The sequence below is a fragment of the Phocoena sinus genome, chromosome 14 (assembly GCF_008692025.1).
Source record: "Phocoena sinus isolate mPhoSin1 chromosome 14, mPhoSin1.pri, whole genome shotgun sequence".
Taxonomy (NCBI): domain Eukaryota; kingdom Metazoa; phylum Chordata; class Mammalia; order Artiodactyla; family Phocoenidae; genus Phocoena; species Phocoena sinus.
Window position 1 is genome coordinate 59,976,503 of NC_045776.1, and position 13,135 is coordinate 59,989,637.

The following is a 13,135-nucleotide window of genomic DNA, read 5'->3' on the forward strand; positions in this document are numbered from 1 at the left end:
AACTCAAACCTGCTCCAGCAAAAATGGAGGGAGTACTGGATCTTGAAAGTGGAGATTCTAGGGGGACAAACTGCTTCAGGTGGGTGTGGGCGTTCAAACAACAGCATCAGGACCTGCTGTTCTCCACCTCTTGGCTCTGCTGCTCGTGTTGCTTTTAGCATCGCTTGCTTCGCTGGCTTGTGAACACAGATAAAAAGTGAGCCTGTTACCTAATAACTCAAATCAAAGTCCCCGGGAAGACTTTGACTGTCTAGTCATATGCCGATCCCTGCACCATCCTGAGTACTTGGGGGAGAACTTTCAGGTCTGGGTCAGTGCCATGAAAGCATCAAAGCTAAGCAGGACCACCACGGGGGCAGGGCGAGGAGGGAAGAGGTGCTGGGCAGACTAGCGTGTCTTCTGCAGGGGATGGCGATGACGTTGGACACACTGCCTTGGACCAAGGGCTACGCCAAGAATGTGGTCAGCATCACTCAATTCCCAACCTGATAAGAAGATGCTGTGCACTTACCCAGTGCCTTTCAAACACCCCTTCTCATTTCATTGTAATCCAGTCTGATTTCCTTAAGTCTGTATCTACAGGACTTAGAAATCAATACACTCTGTGCCTTATTCAAATGACAAATTATCTTACGGTAACACTTGAGTTTCGCCAAAGATGGCATACGGAATATGAATCCAAAGACAGCATGAAACACTTAGCAACTAGATACTCAGAAAGATGCAACGGATATGAACAAGGTAAGACAGTTTTGGGGTCTGAGTGATGCTTTAGAAATTTATTTTTCTGTAAGTATGAGCAATTTGATTTCATAGTGGGGATCTATACAGACTGTTCCTTAGATGCTCAACACGTTTGTCTTTTTGAGGCAGAAATGTTCAAATAAATTATACTTAGCAAATATGGAAAAGATGTGGTATGTTGTTGCTTAGAGAATTCCATTGTGATCTGGGGCAGGTTTTTAAGATCTTGCAAGGGAACTATGAAATGGTACATTCTATGGAGATAGAAGTTAACTAAAAAACGAGATAAACCAAAAAGTACAGGGAGAAGATGGCTGCAAATTCTGAAATAATCGTGACTCTTTAATCAGGAGATCCTTTAACACCCGTGGTAAAAAGTGTCAACCAGGGCAACAATGACACACACTGGGATGGGCATAGCATGGATCCAGGTAAAGCCTCACGGTTTAGGAAAATCAGGATTTTTTCAAACTCTAGAATGGAAAAACATGATTGACGTGAATATGAAAAAATGGAAAGTGGTACACATGAAGTTAAGGTTGGTAAAAAGGCAGTGATTGAAATGGAAGAAGGTGAATTGTGAAAACAAAGAAAATGTGATCATTCTGTCGCCTACTGATAGGAAGTGTAGTGCTTTTGTGCTCACATGTTGAGTCATCTTCTTTTAGGTTAAGATGGCGACTTCAAGCAAGAGTGAGACCTGGCGTGGGAAGCTCGGAGAGGAGCAGGGTCGTTCTGGCATCGAAGGCGTCTGTGGACTTGACTGCTGCTTTCACTAAGCACCCCGGGGGGTCTCTGGCCTTCGGAGACCACTTACTGGTGGGGCTTGAGGAGGGTGGACGGAAGGGCTGCTTCTCTCTCCGTGCCCCTTGTTCTTTGAAAGGCAAAGCTAAATGCAGGTCTAATGACTCATAGATCAATATCTTTCAGGGACATTAGGACAACTTGGAGGAAATCACCAGTCAGCTAATGATTCTCAGTACAGAAATGTCAGAAGAGGCTAGCCGCCTCCCAGAGACGGCTTTAAAGAAGATTTCCTTTAAATCATGCCAGTTAACAAGGGCCAGGCTATAGTGTGTTGTCATGCTCTCACGGACAAACAAATGACTGGAACTGGAGCAGCCTCTCAGTGAAACGATTCAACATTAGTGGATTTGAGTGAGCTCCTCCCCGTGTTCACCCCCTTAAGTAATTTGATCTCTCCCTCTGAGGGCGAAATCACTCGTATGATAAAGATGATTACTTTCAAATAATCTCTGCTTTTGCATCTGAGGTTTTTTAAAAAGCATTTACAAAGCCAAATTATAATCCCACTTTATTTTGGATTGCTACATTCATATATGTCTATAGATGTAAAAATGCTAAAATAAAATGGGTAGATGTATATGTTGCATACCAGCAGCCATTGTGTCTCCTCTTCAAGCTCCATCCATGGTACCGATTCTTTCCTTGTGTGCTTTGAAAAGAAGATTTATTATGTGTGGTTCAGACACTAAACATGTTTATAGTTGATATTCAGGTTGAAGGCAGAAAGATGGGTGCATACGTCAGAAATGAGCTCTATTCAGAACTGACAGAGAAACTGTTTCGAATGAGGTGAATATTTGGAAACCACAGGCCGTCCTCTGGGAAAACTGTTTACAGGTACATGGGATACCAAAAACTCCTGTTTCTAATTAAAATGAATAAATTGATTTCTAATTCTCAGGATTCTTCTCTACCTCATTGACTTGCTTAAATGTGAGATCTTGATAACCCTTGTTTATTCTCTTGGATGGAGATTCGATGCCTTTCCAACAATTCAAGTGAAACACATCCAAACGTCCCCTCTCCAGGAGGGAAGAGTTGAGCTGACCAGCAGGGGCATGGAGAGTTCCTGCAGGTCAAGGGCAAGCAGAGGTCTCTCATCTCAGGCAGTAGAGGATGCCAACAAGCTGAAAATGAAGCAGTGAAGATGAGACCCAAGAAACCGGGAGGGGACTGCAGAAGTTTCTGAAGCCATAAGAGTGATCTGTGGGTAAAAAAGTCAGAACCTGGTTACCGGACATGGGAACAAGATGCACTCAGGGAAGATGACGGAGCAAGGGGTGGGAAGTGGAGGAGGTTGTCACCTGGGACAACCAGGGATGAGTGGGGCACAGGTATGGTGCAGAGGTTGGTCACCCTGGTTTCAAGGGCCGTAGTCAGGGTGGACAAGACCTTGGCATTTGAGTGCTGCCCTGGCTATTGCACTTACGATTTCTTAAGTAGATCATGGGGCTACACCAGAAATCTGAAGTTGTATTGCTTATGAAAATTTGAGAAACTGGATGGCTGTAACTAGATTATGTTTACCAATCTCACTCTAAATTAAGTAATAGGATGGGGTGGCCAAAAAGTCCATCTGAAATACAAGATGTTTAATCCTGTAATGGGGTTTGCTGTCTTTGCTGTCCCTTGATTAAAGACAAAGCATAGTTTACATATATATATATATATATATATATGTATGTATATTCTTTTCCATTATGGTTTACCACAGAATATCAAATATAGTTCCCTGTGCTATACAGTAGGACATTGTTATTTATCCATCATATATATAATAGTTTGCATCTGCTAATCCTAAACTACCAACCCTTCCCTCCCTCCCCTCCCCTCCCCCTTGGCAACAACACGTTTGTTCTCTATGTCTGAGAGTCTGTTTCGTAGATAAGTTCATTTGTGTCATATTTTAGATTCCACATATAAGTGATATCATATGGAGTTTGTCTTTCTCTGTCTGACTTACTTCACTTAGTATGATAATCTCTAGGTCCATCCATGTTGCTGCAAATGACATTATTTTATTCTTTTTTATGGCTGAGTAGTATTCCATTGTATATATGTACCACATCTTCTTTATCCATTCGGAAAGATGACCTATAAGTGTTTGTTAACACATTCATTGGAAGGCAAACAAGGCTATAGGAAAATAGGAGATTGCAAGGTGGTGTTCGAACAGAAGGCATTTCTGGGACTCCACCCTGGATGGGTGAAAGCGTACGTGCGGGAACAGAGGAGCAGTTAGCTGAGGGGAGCTGCCCCAATAAAAAGCCATGTTCCTGTGCTCAGTTCAGAATCCACTGGTGCTCAGTTCAGAATCCACTGGTGGAAGAGATGGCTAAGTCCCCAGGAGGAAGGAAAGAAACACTGTGCGACTCCCTCAGGACTGCCCAGAGGGACCTCTGGCCATTGACTCGGGTCACTATACGATGGGAGAAGGAGGTACCCGGACTTTCCTAGGGCTGTTGGGCCAGTCTCAGCTGACATGGATACCGGAGATCTGAAATGCCACCTGTGTGTGCCCCTCAGCCTTTCCTCACCTCAGAGTCCTGGCTTAAGGGTGCCTTACAGTCGGCCCCTTATGGCCACACATCCACCTGACAGTCATTTTCCTGGGCCATGAGTGTGTAACTGTCATCTCATGGTTTCATAAAAGAGAATGTACAATCAGGGACAAAGCGTCATTTACTACAGTGCTAACATGCAGTAATTTATATGTAAATATAAATTCTGGAATTCATGTGCTCATTTCCACGATTACTAGGTCGTCTGGGCAGGCACAGTCCAATTTCACCTTAATGTATTTCTTCTGAAACTGAACCAAACTAGTAAGATGCATGAGTGATAAACCACACATTATCCAGGCTGTACTTTATATAGAACTATAGAAACTTAAAGGACGAGCCATTCACATTAAAATCCATAGCTCGCATCTGAATTGTGATTTCATTTCCATTCTTTAGCTTGACAGTTCTTCAAAATTCATGATTCTCCTGATCTTCGGCCAGATTAAAAATAGGAATAAGTATATCCCGTTGCCACGTGTTCGTTTTATTTGTCTGAGCTTGTCAAATCACCTGGGCCAGGACAAAGGGGAAGAAGCAGCCTGGCTGACGGCTCAGCCTGCTTGCTGAATCTCGCTTGTCCTGAAGGTGAAACCGGCCAGAGCAGGGGATGGATGCTGCAGTGGAGCCTGGATGTGTGTGTCACGTGTCTTTGCCAGCAGGCTCCAGCCCTGGGGGTCAGTCACGTAAAGGGAGGTGGGGGGAAGTAAATAGCGTGTGAAAAAGATAAGCCATGCGTGTGTGTTTTCAAGGGTTCCAGTAGTTTTTTAAAATCACATCTGTAAGGAAGTAAAATCTTGTGAACCACTGAGGCTAGGATAAATTAAATTCCTCAGAGCCTTTTTTAAAAAATTGAAATATAGTTGATTTACAATGTTGTGTTAATTTCTGCTGTACAGCAAAGTGATTCAGTTATACATATATATGCATTCTCTTTTGAAATATTCTTTTCCATTTTGGTGTATCATAGAATATTGAATATAGCTCCCTGTGCTATAGAGTAGGATCTTGTTTATCCATTCTATATATAATAGTTTGCATCTGTCTCAGAGCCTTTTAATTCCAAAGAGATCCTCCATCTGAGGAAGCAGCTCAGTGAGTTTCCATGATATAGCCATGTAATTGCATTGGACTAAAATTAAATCTACATACTTGGCTTCAACTGCTAATAAACCTATAACAAATAGACAATGGCTAGAGCCATGGTACCAAGTAAAATGCTAAGGACATTTACAGTGTTGGATGCTTCCTCTATCACGTTGTGCTATGAACTTGGTGTACATGTTTCATGGTACAAACTCTCCAGGTGAGTGAGTCCGTGGGGGTCAGTGGGGTCCGGCCATACCTCCACACTGACTTGAATGAACCGTGACTCTAGGGTCCCCACCCACCTCGCAGCTGCTCTGGTTGTGGTGAGTGAACACATCACATCCATGTTTAGAATGAACTTTTCAGGTTCCTGATCGGTGACTGCTCAGGCCCCGCTAGGCTGGGTTTGTACTTAATCCTGGGGTCACCCAGCCTTCATTCGGGCTATAGGCATAAACCACTCTTTGAGGACTACAGGTCCTTATTTATATCTGCATTAAAAGGTGACCCCCCCAAACGCATTCATATTCCTATTTTTTAATCTCATGACTAGGAACTTAATATGCTGATGAGATATAGTCCAGACTTAGGCAACAGCACAAAGTCCAACAGGAGAACTGAAGAGAACTCCTTTGGGAGTAATTCTTTGCCAGATTGTTCTACTGAGTCTCCAGCGGTGACAGTTCAATTTTTTTTGATCTATTATTTTCTTTAGATAAAGTTATGATTCTAGTTATCCCAAGCTATATAACCTCTAAAAAGGGAGCCAGAAATGGACATTCATGCCTGCCTAAGAATGAGCAATTATGAAGTTAATAACAGCAATGTTGACATTTACTGGGCATTACGAGTGCCAGGTATTGTGCTCAACCATTTACAAGTATCACCTCATTGAATTTTCACAACCCTGGGAGGTAACTCGTTGTCGTATCCCCTTAGAAGTGAAAGGCCAGGAATTGAACCCAGATTGGAGTGAGCCTAAGCTCAGATCCCCAATATTGTTTAAAATGGCCAGGAAAAGTGAGGTAAAAAAGAGCCCTTGAGACAGCAGACAACCAGAACACTGTTACAGATGGAAATGATTAACCATGTGTGCTACACAAAACCAATGCTTTTATTCTTTTATTTTATTGGGGTAAAATATGCCGAACACGAAAATTACCATTTTAACCATTTTTAAGTGCACAGTTCAGCGGCATTAAGTACATTCACATTGCTGTACCACCGTCACCATCTTCATCTTCAGAACTTCTTCACCTTCTCAAATGAAACCCTGCACCCATTAAACACTAACTCCCCCTCCCCCTCCCCCAGCCCCTGGCCACCACCATCCTACTCTTTCTCTATGAATTTGACTACTTTAGGTCCCTCATATATTACAGTAAATGGAATCATACAGTATTTGCTTTTTTTTTTTTTTTTTTTTCTTTTTTGGCCACACGGCTTGTGGGATCTTAGTTTCCCGACCAGGGATTGAACCCCGGCCCTCGGCAGTGAAAGCACCGAGTCCTAACCACTGGACTGCCAGGGATTCCCAAGAATCATACAGTATTTGTTCTTTTGTGTCTGGCCTCTTTCACTTAGCATAATGTCTTCAAGATTCGTTTGCATTGTAGCATGTGTTAGAATTTCCTTTTCAAAGCTGAGTAATGTTCTGTTGTATGTGTATACCATATTTTGCTTATCCATGCTTCCAACTGTTTTGTTCTTAAGAAAAAACAAAAACGCTTTAGGAAAATAAATTAAACGTTCTAGTAGAAAATCTTAGAAAGGTGAGTGTGTGTGTGTGTGTGTGTATGTTTACCTGGCCATAAAAAAATGCCATGATCTTGAAGTGGTCAGATATATTTGAGGCACTTCCTAGCTCTCCCAGAACTAATTTTTTTCAGCTCCTACTCGTAACGCACGTCACGCATTGGATGATGCTTGCTTAAGTCCATTTAGACCATCAACCTCTTCAGTACTGAAATCAAGTATTGGTTTCCTTTGTGTCTGCCCGAGCCTGTGCGATAGAGCACTTTGTCCCAAACGTGATATCAAGTAACAATTGGAATAAATGAATACAAAGAAACCAAGGCTCATTATTTTCAGAAAACCCTAGAAAACTCTCTTTTGTTTATGAAGTATCTCATTAAGAAGATGACATTTGGTTGTGGATTTAAATGTCCAACAACTTATATAAACGTATGGCTGATATTTCAAAGGTGATATCAAATTGTGGGATCTATCATACAACAATCATTTAGTAAAAGCTTACTATTTGCCAGGCACCATGCTGAACACTTTGTACTCATAAGCAATATTAAATAGAAGTTGGACTGTTGCCATTTTATAGATAAGGTCATGAGTTTAATTGCATAACAGGGCAAAAAGTGATGAAGCCTGGATTCCAGTCTGCTGATGAAAAAATTTGTGCTCTCCGCCCAGTGTCTACTCCAGGTTTTGATAGGTTCAGAGACTAGAAGGGGTCAGATAAGGTCAGATGTGGATTTATTGCTCATAGGCATCCTTGGATTTCTTCTTGATTGGTTTCCTTTAGGAATAACTGTATTTGTGGGAGAAAACACATTATTAACTGCAAAGAATCTGGTGCTTTACAGGTGCTCTGATCTTTGTAATCTAGAGAAAGAAAATGGAATAAGCAGGAGGAGAAGGTGCATTCAATGAACAAGGATGGATTTAGGAAAGTGTACAATTTTTGAGACCAAAACTATTGACCCAAACAATCCAAGGATACTTATACACGCCCCTCCTTCAGTTGCTGGTGTGAAGAGCGTCTAGCACTTGGTGAGGCTACAGGAGATGGACACTCTCATAAGTTCCTGGTGGAAGTGGGAACGGCTGCAACCCTTTGGATAAAATGTGTGCAATATATATCGAAATAGGAAATAGCCTTGATCTAGTGGTCCCATCACTGGGCATCTCCCTGCAGAAATAAAAGCATCCTATGATAAGGATGCGTGTATAAGGACGTTTATTGCAGTGCTGTTTGTTGTGATAAAAGTCTAGATCAATTTACACGTTCATCAATAAGGGGACAAATGGTACCATAGTAGGGTAATCTAATCTATGGATTCAGCTATTAAAAGACTGAGTTAGATCTTTGCCAATTGACCTGATATCCATAATATACTGTCAGGTGAATAAAGCAACTGCATATGGTTTTACATATTTTACAAGAATTCTTATGAAAAAACGCAAAAGCCAAATAGCTATGTTTTCGTAAGTATGGATAAAGTTGAGGAGTGGTACACAACCCGGGCAGTTAGCATTGGTCACTCCAAGTGGAGTGAAAATTGGGAGGTATAGGAGGAAACTTTATTCATATGCCTTTGGGTTGTGTCACTTGTTACAATAATCACACATTGCTTTTACAGAATAACAGATTGAGAAAACATTCTTCAAATGATTTTTCATAAACAAAGATTATTCCTCTTATAGTTTTAACTGCTTTACATAGTCACACAAAGAAAAAGTCCCGGGATAAGTTTTTTTCTAACTCTTCTTCCAGCCTTGATTTTATCTGGTGAAGCTTCCACCTGCCTGCTCTTGGAATCTCTATTTCTCAGGGAAGTCTGACAAATACGCTACAACAAGCACCCCCATCGTACCACACTTCCATGAGCACTGCATCCCTGTGATGCTTCCCGACCTCCTGCATGTTTCAGGTGGTTGTCACTCTCTACCAATCTATGTGTTTTAGAAAGACCCCATGGTGTGCAGTAACTGTGTTTCGTTCCCGTTGTAGCCCCAGCGTCCCCCTTTTACTCCGTGGGGTGGATGGCTTCCCGTCCTCACCTTACAGGACCGCTGAGCAGATTGCTACACCACTGACCTCCTTCTTGGTCCGCTCCTGGCTTCCCGGACGCCTCCCTCTCTGCAGCCCTCAATTATCACAGGCAGGAAGCAACGCAACAGGGGGAATTAGGTGCTTAAACGGTCTGGGGAGGGGAGGAGGGACGGGCTTTCCAGGAATGACTCCCAGGGCCAGACCGAGCCTCTCCACAGGGCAGCTGCTCCCTCCCATGCTGCACGCCCTACCTCTGACCCAGGGATCTGGAAGCTGCTCTCGAGCAGAAGCCGCTGCTCCTGCTGACCCTGAAACAACTTACCGCCTCTGGATACAGGAAGTTAGTGACTGGGTGCTGGAACGCTGCTGCAGAAAGCTTCCAGGTTCCCGGATGCCTCGGCAGAAAACAGACAGGGGAAGAAAGCCGGCCTCCGTCTCACTTTTAAATGTCCCAGGAGTGTAACTCACTGGTCGAACTTATTCCAAGAACAGAATCCTACTTGCAAAGGAGCTATTTCACGTTTGTCTCTCTTGCTTGGATGTAAGCCTATAAGGGCAGAGACCATGTTTACTGGCTCACCACTGAATCACCCGTCACATGCCGGGCACAGCAATCATTTAACATTTAACAATGATAAGGTAACAGTGCTGGAACGAGGCACTATTCTAAGCTCTTCGTGTGTATTAACTCATTTAATTCTCACAACAAACCTCGGTTGTAGGTAAAATTATTATTATTTTTGCCAAACGCATAAGAGATAATCTGTGCAAAGGTGAAAATTATTCATGATTCAAGTAGGCTGAAGTAATATTCAAGGACTTCATACCTCTTAGACTCATGAAAACTTGGGAGTTAGAGAGTATATGCTTGAGTATATTTTTTGCTAATAACTTATTAAGGGATCTTTAAGTAGCCACATCAATCAATGTAAAAAAAGCAATGAACATTGGGCCGCTGTTTCTCCATTCCAAACAATAGATGTCAATTACATTTAAAATTGTTGCCTTAATGACTTTTGGGTGTCATTTTTCGTGGCTTTGGGAAGAGCAAAAATGCACAGAGTAGAAAATTGTGCAACTTCCCTCCCCCACCTTCCTCCCCCCTCTATTTACTGACATAAGATGCTCTCACCTGTGTTTTCATTTCCATATTTAACAACAAAAGTAACACTTGCTGTTATAAGGTTGTCCTGAGTAGCTGTGTTGTTTGTAAAGTTCTTGGAACTGTTAGAAGAAAGGTATTAATACCAAAGCACAAACCACTTAAATAGTGCACTATTGAATGAGGGTATGCTGTGCTCTAAAATAGTAATAGGCGAATTATTCCAAAGAAGTTTCATGTATTCTTAGACCACCGGATCTGTAGATTCTTATAAGTTTAGACTCTATGCCATTTTTGAAGCGATACTGTAAAGAGAAAAAGTGAAATGGGCAGAGGTTTCTGAATGATATAGATGTGGAAACTGGAATACATCCAATTTCGGCTTCCTCCTGAACTCACGGTGAACACGCCAACATTGCCCCGCAGGGAAGAGGCTGGCAAAGCCCTCAGCATGCTAGGCCCGCTAACTGGGGCTCCCAGTTAGCTTGCTGGGAAGACAAGCGTCCATCTAGCCGTGGAGGAGCCAGTCCAGCCAGGCTAACTTGCCCATGGATAGGAGTTCTTAGGCAAGTAAAAAAAAAAAAAAAAAAAAAAGGAGTTTGTGACAGCTTTATGGTTGTCTGTTCACGACTAAACATATGTGGGAGCAAATCCCTTGAAGGGATTGTCAACCTCAGCTTTTTGTTTTTAACCTTAAGGCCTCTTTTGGTAAACATAGAATTTGTGTATTCTTTAATGAGAACTGAAATTTTAGGATAATTTTGTGAATAAAAGGAACTCAAAGGAGACGTAAATTTAGAATAAGCTTTTCAAACTATGTAATAACCTCTTCCATCCTCCGAGGTCTTCCATTGCTCTCCTTTGGCACAGTCTGGTACGAATGCTAGGTTGGCTGTTCTGGAGAGCTATTCCAGCTGGGGTCCGATGGCTGGACTGCTGTGAGAACGTAGACTTTGTGCCCGCGCCTAGGCCATGGTTCCATTTGTCTCATTTGTTTTCTAGACCCACTGGGCTGCTCCGTCATGGCAGCAGCATCAATTTGTCCTTTGTTTCGTGGTGCTTCCTAGGGATTTGAATTTGAGCAGCACTGTAACGGTTTATTTACGGCACATTCATTTTTTATCACGTTCTTGTCCCCTATTACCCTGGCAATCCGTTAAAGATTGGTCAGCAACTTTGCTGTTGGGATTTTTCTCCTTCGACTCAGTTTACTACAGGCTACCGTAAACGCTGCAGCTGGAATTCGTTGCCAACACGTGAACGTGACACTGTTTTGGTTTGGGCTTATCATTATCAATCAAAACTGAAGAACAGATACGGTAACAAATATTGTAGATTTTGACTTTTACTTCCAGTTTGATAACGTGTGCCTCGTCAGATCCCCAACTACGCGTCTGCTTCTTAAAGGAGGCGTGTTTCCTCTTCGGCTTTTGCATTACTGGAGACAATTCAGGAAGGAGGAGAGCTTGGACTGGAGAGCCACAGAATTTAGTTCTTTAGGGATGGGTAGAATTAGGGAGCACGCTGACAGATCCACGCATGTTTTCCACAAGGCATCTTCTTTATTTCTAATCAGGTGAACCTCGGGTCAGTCTCCAGAAGCTGTTTTTCTTTTTTAGCGCAAACGAGACACCCGCTGGGACCCAAAATGAGTGTTGGCGCGCCCCACCCCAGTCGACCCTTCTCCTTCCCGCCCGCTCACAGCCGTTACTACAACTCCCAGCAAGCACCGCGCAGCACCACAGGGGACCAGCTCCGGCGGAGGCCCCGCCCCGCGCGGAGCATGCTGGGAGTTGTAGTCAACAAAAGCCTGACCGCTCCTCCTTCTGCTATTAGGCATTTCCGCTTGAGAGATGGTAATTCGCTGCCGTAGCGGGTTCTCCAGTCTCGCAACCCTCACTACGGCTAAACGGGACCGAGGATTGCGCCTTTTCGCCCTGCCGTGCGCGCCGCATCCGTGCCCCAGAGCTGAGCTCCACCCCGTCGACACCCGCTCCCTTGACAGCTGGGCTGGGCTCGGAGCGCGGCGGGCCGGGGGTGCGCAGGCGCAGCAGCCGGCCGCGCGGGGCGGTATGGAGGGCGGGCCGGGCGCGAGGCCTCGCAGCGGCCGGGGCGCGCACGTAGGCACGCAGAGGCGTCACGTGGGGCTCCGAGGATCGCAGTGCGCGTGGCCGCGGCGGCTGGTGTGGGGTTGAGTCAGTTGTGAGACCCGGAGCTGCGGACGGGCGGGCGGCCCAGCGAGCCGGCGACAGAGCGGCGGGCGTGGGGTTCGGGAGCCGAGCGCTGGCCCCGCGTCAAGTCGGGCCGAGCCGCGCCGCAGCCGCCGCCGCCGCCGCCGCCCCCCGCCCGCAGCCAGCGACCCGCCGCGGGCGCGCCCCCGCTCTGCGCTGTCTCCAATGGCGTCCGCCTCCGGGGCCATGGCGAAGCATGAGCAGATCCTGGTCCTCGACCCGCCCACAGACCTCAAGTTTAAAGGTGGGCAGGGGCGGCCGGCGGGAGGGGCGGACGGGCGGGCGGGAGGTGGCGGCCGCGCCCGGTGGGCCCCCTCCCCCGCCGCCCGCGCTCGGCCCCGCCCGCGGGGGTGCGCGCTCCCTTGCCTCCTCCCGCCCGGCGCGCCCGCCGCCATCTTGCGGCGCGCGGCCGCCTCGCTGCGGCGGCGGCCTCGTCCTTGGCCCGCGGGCCGGGGCGGGGTCCGGACGTGGGCGGCGGGGCGGGTGGGGGTGTGTGTGTGTGGGGGGGGGAGGGGGCGGTGGGGCGGGCGGCCGGGCGCGGGCCGGGCTCTGCGTCAGCGGGGACAGGCGGCCGGACGTCCTCCGCGCTGGGCGACACCTGCGCCGGGGCGACACCTGCACGTGGACTCCGGGGGCTGCTGGGCCCGAGGGAGCGCCTCGGGCGGGTTTCTCCTGGGGATGCTGAGGGCGTGCGGGGAGCTTGCGGGGAAGCGGGGTCCGTCCCAGCTCCCGTCACGGGGAGACCGAATCCGCTTGTGCAGGAGTCCGTATCTTGTCCTTAAATCAGGGACTGTGCCGAGCACGGAGCCTG

At 46.0% G+C, this 13,135-nt stretch overlaps 1 protein-coding gene across 2 annotated transcripts in view; it reads left to right on the forward strand.

Annotated features, from left to right (window-relative positions):
• The first annotated feature begins 12,237 nt into the window (after positions 1-12,237).
• VAPA (VAMP associated protein A) overlaps positions 12,238-13,135 on the forward strand; it is a 38,811-nt gene continuing 37,913 nt past the window's right edge. The window contains exon 1 of one of the 2 annotated variants that reach the window (XM_032602400.1): positions 12,238-12,568. In XM_032602400.1, coding sequence (XP_032458291.1) covers positions 12,490-12,568 — 79 coding nt within the window. In that variant the 5' untranslated portion in view covers positions 12,238-12,489. The remainder of the gene's footprint in view (positions 12,569-13,135) is intronic. The other variant, XM_032602399.1, reaches the window with a different exon arrangement.